General features: G+C 50.9%; 2 protein-coding genes across 2 annotated transcripts in view; both read left to right on the top strand.

Moving 5' to 3' along the window:
* Nucleotides 1-1649: 1649 nt before the first annotated feature.
* NMB (neuromedin B) lies at nucleotides 1650-4507 on the top strand. The gene is given in 5 exon segments (XM_004708209.3): nucleotides 1650-1806; nucleotides 2417-2582; nucleotides 3342-3436; nucleotides 4240-4344; nucleotides 4347-4507. Coding segments are annotated over 5 exon segments (570 nt in total). The 3' UTR covers nucleotides 4394-4507.
* Nucleotides 4508-5712: 1205 nt separating this feature from the next.
* WDR73 (WD repeat domain 73) overlaps nucleotides 5713-9400 on the top strand; it is a 14836-nt gene continuing 11148 nt past the window's right edge. The window contains exons 1-5 of the mRNA XM_004708210.2: nucleotides 5713-5782; nucleotides 6292-6359; nucleotides 6654-6742; nucleotides 8507-8595; nucleotides 9204-9268. Coding sequence (XP_004708267.1) covers nucleotides 5742-5782; nucleotides 6292-6359; nucleotides 6654-6742; nucleotides 8507-8595; nucleotides 9204-9268 — 352 coding nt within the window. The 5' untranslated portion in view covers nucleotides 5713-5741. The remainder of the gene's footprint in view (nucleotides 5783-6291; nucleotides 6360-6653; nucleotides 6743-8506; nucleotides 8596-9203; nucleotides 9269-9400) is intronic.

Here is a 9400-nt window from a genome sequence, read left to right on the forward strand (position 1 = left end):
CTGTTTCTAACGGTCCCTTTCCAATCACCAGTAATGATCAATGCAGCTGGATGGCAAGCTTGAACAATTTCACACTGCATAAGTTGTAAGAATCTTTGTAATTTCTTCATCCTTGGCATTAGTGGTTGATGTGTAAATTTGAATACTAGTTGTAATAACTAGTCTTCCTGTTAGGCATATGTATATACTCTATCACTGACAGTGTTGTATGTTGGCAGTGTTCTTTCTGACATTGAATGCAATGATGTTCCTCTCCGATTTTTAATTTCCAGTACAGTAGACCATAAATAACCAATACCAGTCCATTTTAGTTCATTAATGCTTAGGATATTGGTCTTTGCAAGTATTTTCCTTTTGCCAACTTTCAATTTGCCTTTCTTTCATGTTCTGGTTAGTGGATATTTGTAGCGTTCTTTTCATTTGGGGGCAGGCCACATCAGCAAATAAAAATCCCCAAAGCCTGACTCCACCCCTGTTGTTAAGTTTGACTCTCCTCTGAGAAGACGAATCTTCTTCAGTCAGGTTGTGAGGGCCGCATTTTTCAATACTACTTATATCAGAGTCTGTTCTGCTACCCGGAAGGTTTTCACTAGCCAAATTTTTTCAGAATAGATCGATTCTCAGGTCCCAGTGAACATTTAGGGGGGGGGGGCTGTGAGAAGATGACAGGCTACCCACGGCAGGGTGAAAAAAAAAAGGGGTGGGGGGGAAAGGGGGCGGGCTATTCTGGAGTACAGCATCTTCCTCTGGTCCTTAAGCAGGGACATCTTCGGTTTTCCAAGACCAGTTTGAATAGCTCCTGGGGAGGACAGATTGTTGAATGTGAGGGAGAGGGTTCTGTGGGACTGCTGCTTCCTGACACAAAAATAACCGTGCTTCAAAATGCATAACTTTTAAAATAGAACAATGTGGTTATTCCATTTTACAATGGAAACTTAACAAGGTCACACGTTTGTATATAGATTCCACTCTCCTGATCCAGAAGAGATCTTGCCTCCTGCTCAACTGCCGAGCCAGGCTTCCCCTACCAAGAGCCTGGTATGCCACTCCTGGGAGCAGCTCCGGAGGCTGTGCGCCACCATTCCGTAGCCCCGCCTCGGGCACTGACTGCCCCAGGAGTCCCTCGGGCCTTTTCCAGATTACCTGGGGAGTGCTGCCAGGGAGAGGGCCGAGCACTGAGTGAGCCCGGGCCAGATCCCTGATTGTTGAGGGCAATTTCTTGGGACCCCTGATGCCTGGCACTTGGCTGAAGCTTGGTGGGAGTGACGGGGGAAGGTCAGGACCGTTCTGTCCCCGAGGGCCAAGTTCTTAGAGTTGATGGGCTCCGGCCACGTGTGGGAAAGGCGTGCGGACGCGCTGTCTCTGGAAGGGCCGTAGCCCTTGCTGATGGACCCTCCAGGATGGCCATCCCTGAAAGAAAACCTGGCTGGGGGAACTTGGGGGCTGTGGAGGTCCGGGTCCAGACCGGGTAGACGGGCATGGGGCGGCGCTTCGGGTTCCAGTGGGCTAGGCTCCGCCCTCACGCGGTCAGGCTCCGCCCCCAGAGCGCGGGTTTAAAAGGAGCGAAGGCGGGAGCTGAGCCACTCAGGAGCGGCTGAGCCACTCACTCTAGCAGCTGGGGGGCACGCCGGAGCGGCCAGGGGACAGCTATGACCCGGCGGGCGGGGGGCGCTCGGCTGCTGGGTGGCCTCCTGCTCTTTGCTGTGCTAGCCGCCGGCGCCGCCCCGCTGAGCTGGGACCTCCCGGAGGCCCGCGGCAGAGCGAGCAAGATCCGAGTGCACCCGCGGGGCAACCTCTGGGCCACTGGTAAGTCCCTGGGGACCTGAGCAAGGGTCCAGCCTCACCCTGCTCCGACCCCATTTCCTTACCATTTCTCTCGTCACCCTTGAACCATAGACATCATAGACTTCCATGCAGGCGGGGTCTATGGGGCTTGTCTAATTCAAAAGATGGGCAAGGGAGACCCAGCCTGGTCAGCGCCTTGGCTCAGTTCAAGGCAGAGCTAGCTGTAGACCCTGGCTCTGACCGCCAGCTGGGTGTCCTTTTCCTTAAGCATGCCTGTCTTCAAACCTCTGCTGTGTCTTCTCCCGGCACCTCCACCTTCCAAGCCCTTCTACATTCTCCGTTACCTTCCGTGTCCTGTCACATTCTTTCTAGCAGGCCGGGTTTCTCCCAGGCCTGGGCCACCCCACCCTCTCTCCAGTTGTGCCATCCCCGTCACCTCTCTACCTTTGCAGGAAAAGCTGGGGTGTGCGGGCTCTCCACCCCTGAGAGGTATTTACGGCTCCTTGGGGCGAAGAGGGGGAAGCCTGAGCATCTTCCTACCATGAGAAATGAAACATGGAGACAGGGAACTTTCCCAATGGGGTGAGGTCCTGCTCTCCGACTTCCTTTTGCCTCGGCACCACCTTTCCAGGTCACTTCATGGGCAAAAAGAGCCTGGATTCTCCCAGCCCAATCCCACTGGGGGCCACTCTCCACGGCTCCCTGAGGAATCACCGGCTGCTGCTGAGTCATGATCTGCTCAGGATCCTCCAGTTGAAGAAAGCCCTGGGCTTGAGCCTTGACAGCCCAGCACCCAGGTGAGCCCGGCTCCCACCACATGCCAACCCCAGGGCCAGGAGAGCCTCAGCCAAGGCCCCCTTAGATCCAAGCATAGGGTGAGTCATCACTGGGCTCTGAGTTAAGGGAGGGGCGGTTATCCTGGGCATCATGAGTGTGAACCCAAGAAAGCCAAGGTCAGAGGCTTTCCCAGTGACCCAGGGCTGAAAGGGGGATGATTCCAAAGAAAGGAAGCTGACTTTCCCATTAAGCCCCATGGAACAACTCCACCCAGTCCTCAGTCTCAAGCCACGGCCTCAGATTATCCAGCCTCCAGCAGCAGAACTTCCCCCAAGCCCACAAAATCTAGCCCTCCACCTATGTAACTCTCCCCTCTCCTCCTACATTAACCAAGTCCCCCATTGCTGGGCCTTCTTTGTGCTTGTGGTCTGAGTTAGGACTCTTAGGGGGAAGAGAAAATCCAATTAGTCATTGGTGACCAGGACAGAGCCCAGACTGCTCCCCTTGGCCTTGCTCTACCCGTTCAGTGTATGACAGCACTCCTAACATTCTGGGCTGGATAATTCTTTGTTGTGGACAGCTAACCTGTGCATGATACGATCTTTAGTGGCACCTCTAGTCTCTATCCATTAAATGCAGTAGCATCTCCTCATTTGAGACCATCAAAAATGTCTTCGGACATCACCAAATGTCCCCATGAGGGTGGAGGGGTAAATTCACCTTTGGTTATGAGGTTCCCCAGGCTGGAATCAACCCAGCCTTAGTCTTTACCCTGGCAGAATAGCAGCCCCTCTCTGCCCTGTTCCTGATGTCATCTTCATCAGCCACCTTCCTTCCCGGTACTTGCTGTGTGCGGAAGACAGTGATAGTGAAGGTGGGCTTTGGCTCATTGGTCATTTCTGCCACCCACTAGTTGTAAATGACTAGTTGTGTAACCTTGAAAATATCATTTAACCTCATCAAGTCAATGCCAACTCATAGTAACCCAATAGGACAGAGTAGAACTGCCCGTGTTTCTGAGAGTAGTACTCAGTTCCCCTTAGATGAGAATGTTTATAGCACTTGCCCAGCATGGTGCATGGTATATCTAAATCATCAGTAAAAGGGGGCTAAATTTACTTCTACTAGTCTGTGTGCGCCCTGACAGCACCTGTTGCCAGCTCACCTTTGTCTGCCTCAGTATACCTAGCATCTATTTTGGAAGGATGGGGACGAGGGTGCCCTAAAGAAGACCAAGTTCAATCCCATGCACCATCCGTGACCTTCCTGGCATATATGTAAGGATTAGGAGCGTGGGTTGGATGAGCCCAGAGGGAGATGATGGCACCTCAAAGGGCTTTGGGCTTGAAGATCTGAAGCACTACTTGAGATTCTGGAAGAAAGCCAAGCCTAAGCCTGGGGTGTGAGGCTTCAGGAGCAGAGTTAGGGGGGAGTGCCAGGCACTACTGAATTTCTGTTGTCTCCTTGGATAGCTAGGACCATCCTGTGAGGTTGGGGCTGTTCTGAGAGTTCCATGGCCCCTGACACCCTCCCAGGACTTGGGGGGAGAGAGGTGGTCGGGGACTTGCTTCAGCTGAGGGTCAACCCCTCCCCTGCCCACCTCTGCAGATGCCTAGCACTTAGGAAGGACAGGCTGTCCCCCTCCCCAGGTTAATCCCTCTGTGTGTTCCCCTTCAGTACAGGAGGCTGCTGGTGCACATTTGGCAGAAGTGATGCAAATAATGGGGCAGACGCGCCACCACCGCTTAGACTGTGCTCACCCAGGGAAGGTGCTTAATGGCACCTGGTCCTGGCCCCACCTGGATGCAGATCGTGGATCAGATCTCTATAACGCCATTACTGTGATTTCTGGTTGGAGTCACCCGCCCAGACACACGTGATCACGTTCCTGCTGTATGTCTGGCTTCCCTGATAAAGTTGTGAATAAATCCCTGCTCTTTGTGTAGACTGTCTGGGCCTCTCTTTCCAGCCAAGTTTGAGGGAATGAGAGGGAAAGGGGACCGGTGAGCTGCGTGTTCGCCTCCCGAAAGCCCCAAACGACTCTTGGGCAGGCACCAGGCTAGCAGGGACTCACTCGCTCCGTGGTCCCGCCTGTTGCAGGCCGCGCCCCGGCGACCCGAGCCGGGCTCGCTGTAGGATGCGCCACCTGCTGGCCCAGGCACCTGTCCGCCGGCCCCGTCGGCGGCCGCCCCCCAGGCACGTGCCCGCTGCGTGCGCCGCACCAGCTTCCCGCCTGCTGCGGGAGCTCCCAGCGCATTCTCGGGAGAGAAGCCACTTGGAGCCCCAGCAGCTCTTTGGAACTCCCTTTCAGACTTTGTGTACACATCGCAGGGGTTGATTCTGACTCTCAGGGACCCTGTAGGACTGAGGAGAGCTGCTCCTCCGGATTCCGGAGACCACATCTCGACGGGATCACACCGCATCTTTCTCTCAGCAGCTGGGGACTGGGGGTGGGGGGTTCAATTGCGGACTTTGCAGTTAGCCCTCAACGCTTAACCTGGATTTCTTTCTGTTTGTTTTTTAACTGAATGTAGTACCAAAAAATTACTCGTTAAACGGGGAACCGACTTTAATGATTGACGCACCCCACCCCGGGACGAACAGAAATGTGGGCGAAGGAAGACAGTGAACGCAGAAGATATGAAAATAATACCTTATAATTTATTACGGGTCCATGAGGGTGGGAGGGAAGGAAAAAAAGAGGAACTGATTCCAAAGAATCAAGCAGAAAGTTTTGAAAATGATGATGACAACATATATACAAATATGTTTGTTACAAGTGATGTGTGAGTTGTTATAATAAGAGCTGTAAGAGCCTCCAATAAAATGATTTATCCAATAAAAAAAGGGTTCGTTAATTGAAGTCAGGATTTAACTTTTATCTAGCAACATTGGGACTCCCTCTCGGTGGACTGAAGATTCCTAGTCTTAAAACGGGCGCGGAGTTCATTCATAGCTTGGAGCAGACAACCTGGGAATCCCTGGCTCCCCATCACTTTTCCCGGGGTGGCTCCCCATCACTTTTCCCGGGGTGTTTGTACCGGCGCAGCCTCCGCGGCGGCGCTGTAAGGCCCTCAACGCCCCGCCCCCTTAATGAAGGCCACGCCCACTCCTCGCGAGAGCTCCGAGCTCTCAGGAAGGCTCCGAGCGGAAGTGAGGCGCCGGAAGCGACAGTTGCTATGGAGGCGAACGAAGACTGGCTCGTGGAGTCCTTGCGCTTGTAAATCCTGTGGGGCGGGGAGGCGGGTCGGGGCTCCGGGTTGTCGCGGCGGCATGGGTGCAGGGCAGAGGCGCGTAGGGGACACCTGGCGTGAACGGCGCATCTAAGCCCTTAGAGGAGAATTCCGCCCGGGCCTTACCTTCGCTTGCGCTCGAGGTGTGTGAACAAGTTAGAGCAGTGTGTGTGAGTGACAAAAAGAACGTAAGAGGCCAATTATTTTGCACCGGCTCTGAGCCCTGAACACAGATGATTTCATTGATTTTTCACTGCAGCCTTGCGAAGTCAGGGTACCATTTTAAAAGAATGCCATTTTACCGATGAGGACCGAATCTTAAAGAGATTGAGTGACTGGCCTGGTGTTGGTCACACAGGAGATAAAGCAAAACCAGATTCAGAGGTTACAGGTTGGCCTCGTTCAAGCGTTTATGTTCCTAACCACTGCACCATGCTGCCATCGCAGTGCTCTGGCCGTGAAGGATGGGCCACGTGACTCTCCCCATCTCATGTAGGTACCAGGATTTCCATGCATTCGACCTCTCAGGAGCCACCAGAGTTCTTGAATGGATTGGTAAAAAAGGTGATGTACCCTTCCAGGTTCTGAAAGAGAGAATCTCATTTCTCCGGGTGGGAGTTGAGGGCTTCACCTGCTCTCCTGGGACCCTGAGCCTCTTGGTCACTTGTAACAATTTAGTGCCCCATCAGCCTGTAGGTTCCCCTTGTGAGAATCCCTTCCATTCCCTAACCCAAGGTTGCATTCTGATCGGGAAGAATTTATCCTTGCTTTAGATTATTTGGCGGAAGTTTCTACATCCAAACGCGGTCTAGAATCTGTTAAATAATTTGTCACAGCTGCTTTTGTTTTTATCTCCAGGAATCTTTGTTGCTGGCTACGAAAGCCAGCAAAAAAATGAGATTCTTCATTTGTTATTACCTCTCAGACTTTCTGTAAAGGAGAACCAGGTAAGTTGAACATCAGTGATAAGTATACCTGTATTAGTTTTTACTCATTTATTAAATATGGTGCTCATGTTAATTACCAGGCATTGCCCTGGATACTAGAAAGAGAGAGGGACAAATACCTTTATCGTCTGATGGCAGCAGATACACATGGTTTCCAGAGGGTTCCTGGAGGTAGAGGTTAACTTTACTTTTTAACCATTGACTTAGGGACCCGTTAGTATATAGAGGGTGGTTGATGCCCTTAGAATGGTAATGGTGATGGTGAAAGGAAGCGTATAAGGGTTTCAAAGAAAAGAAGGCTAAAGCGAGAACCTCAGGGACTGCATTTAAAAGATAGGTAGAGGAAGATGACTCCATGAGGGAGACTGAAAAGGACCAATCTTTGAAGTAGGAAGAGTCTCAGGTTAGGGTTTCAGAAGCTCAGAGGAGAGAGCGCGTCAAGAACAAACGAGCGCTCGCTAATGTTGCTGTAGGATCAGAGGAGGGTTGAACAGTTCAGTCGTTAGCCTTGGGAGCCCCTGCTCACCTTTGCACATGCATCGTGGCTAATGTGGTCAGTGCAAAGGACTGAAGAGAGGAGGAAGTAGACGAGTAACTAGGTAGGAAACACAAATTGGAGGGAAGGTGTCCTAAAGATAGAGAGGCTTGAGCAGGGTTATGAGTGTGAGGATATAGTAGTTCCCGACACAGATTTGGGTGAAGATACAGGAGTGATAACGGGAACCCGATCCTGTCCCCAGAGTATAGTTGTTGGCTAATCCATCCCAGCTCTCTTTGATGAAACTGTTAAGCTTCTGAGACTCCTTTAGGAAAGCATAGAGTATAATGTGGTCCTCTTATACAGGTACCAGGGTTTTCATGCATTCAACCTCTTGGAAGCCCCTTCAGTTTTTGAATGCAGTATTGAAAGGGGCGAATGAAATGTTAGAAGGGTTTGGCATATGTAGGCGCCAAGGAGACCATCATTTACAGATAACCGAACCCCATGCCCCGCAGGGAGAAGCATCTGTTGCCAGCTGAGCAATTTCCTTGGCCTCCTGCCAAGGTTTGGCTCCTTATCCTGTCTGAAAGGGTCCTTTCAAGAGCAGGCTTTATCTAATGCAGGGGTGTCAAACTCAATTAAAATGCAGGCCATTTGGTGCAATAGACAAGATTCCCATGGGCCACATCACATTTATTTATAAAACTAAAATTAGTCTTTTTCACCGAATCTTGCCAGCACTTTCCTCCTACTAGTTTTCACTTACCTCTTATGTTGTGACCAGAAAATATAACAGAGTAACTAATGAAACACACAAACTGTTGGACAGCTGACAAACGTGATGCACAATCATAATGGCTTCCCTTTAAAAATGTTAACTAGCGCTGCCACTAGGTATGATTCATAACAGCACAACCCAGAGTGCTCTTTTTAACCTTTTCACTATTGGGATCTGTTTACATTACATGACACTGAGAGTGGCAGACATATCGCTTCCAAATGTTGCCAGACTGAGCGCATTTAGACAAGTCCACAGGCCCCCAGGAAAGGCACTGGACCACGTGTATACTTGGCTTCAGTAATTAAAGGGTTAACGAGGGAATTGTGTGTATGATACTGCCTTGATCTCCCCTAAGCGCTATTTTCTTCATAACAATTTTTTTCTATTTTCATTTTATTTCAGAGCATCATGGGCCACAAAAAATTACCTCGGGGGCTGCATGCGGCCCATGGGCTGCCAGTTTGACACCCTTGATCTGATGGGTCAAACCTTTGTCTTTTAGGGCTTGTTCCCAGAAAGAGATTTTACAGTGCGCCATGGAGGATTTTCAGACAAACCAATCTTTGATCTCAAACACGTGCCAGAGACCAGGTATGATCCAGCTCCGAATCTCAGACCTTCCATTCAAGAAGGGGTGGCTGGAAAGGTTCAGGGCTCTTCTGCCTGTTTATCATCAGAGCACATGTGAGCAGACACACACACACATTTTGGGGATGAAGAATTGCTGTCATAGAAGGAAGTGCCAGTTTTCTCGCCAAGCTGTTGTTCAGTAGTTGGCAACAGCTTAGTTGGGAGCAAGTAAGAATCTCTGGGTCAGGGTTGTGACTTCTGAGTGCCCTCTCTAGATGAGCATTTTGACACACGGCGACCTGGGCTCAGTTCCAGTTCTTTTTTTTTTCTTCTTTTTATTATGTGAGTGAGGGAGTGTGAGAGAGTGAGTGAGTGAGTGAGAGAGCTCAGTTCCAGTTCTACTCTGGACTCTGAGCTGTGGCTCTGTCCCCGAAGCAGAGTGAACAGCCCTCGCCTCCCCATCTGTTCAGTGAGGGTGATGATCCGTCTGGCAGTACGCTTTCCTCATGTTGAGAACTGTGGGAATCTCAAGCTGAGTGAACTGGAGAGGGGAAGACTTGGGGGGTGAGGGTGGGGGTGGGTTGGTGAGGTCTCCACTGTGTAGACTAAGCTTTATCCATCCTGAATAGGTTGCTGGTGACCAGTAGCATTCCTGGTGTTTCCTTGCAGGTGTGGCAGATGGCAGAGGACAGTGGTGAGTGAATTTGAATTGGTTGGTGCTGGGGTTCTAGGACCCATCTGAGCCAATTAAGAGGCACACTCAAGCTAGGAGGGAATTAAAATGCAGCATCTAATTAGCAACTGTATTAGTCTAGGTACTTTGGAG

Source organism: Echinops telfairi, unplaced genomic scaffold (genome assembly GCF_000313985.2).
Source record: "Echinops telfairi isolate 266 unplaced genomic scaffold, ASM31398v2 ScPeMD7_7;HRSCAF=31, whole genome shotgun sequence".
Taxonomy (NCBI): Eukaryota; Metazoa; Chordata; class Mammalia; order Afrosoricida; family Tenrecidae; genus Echinops; species Echinops telfairi.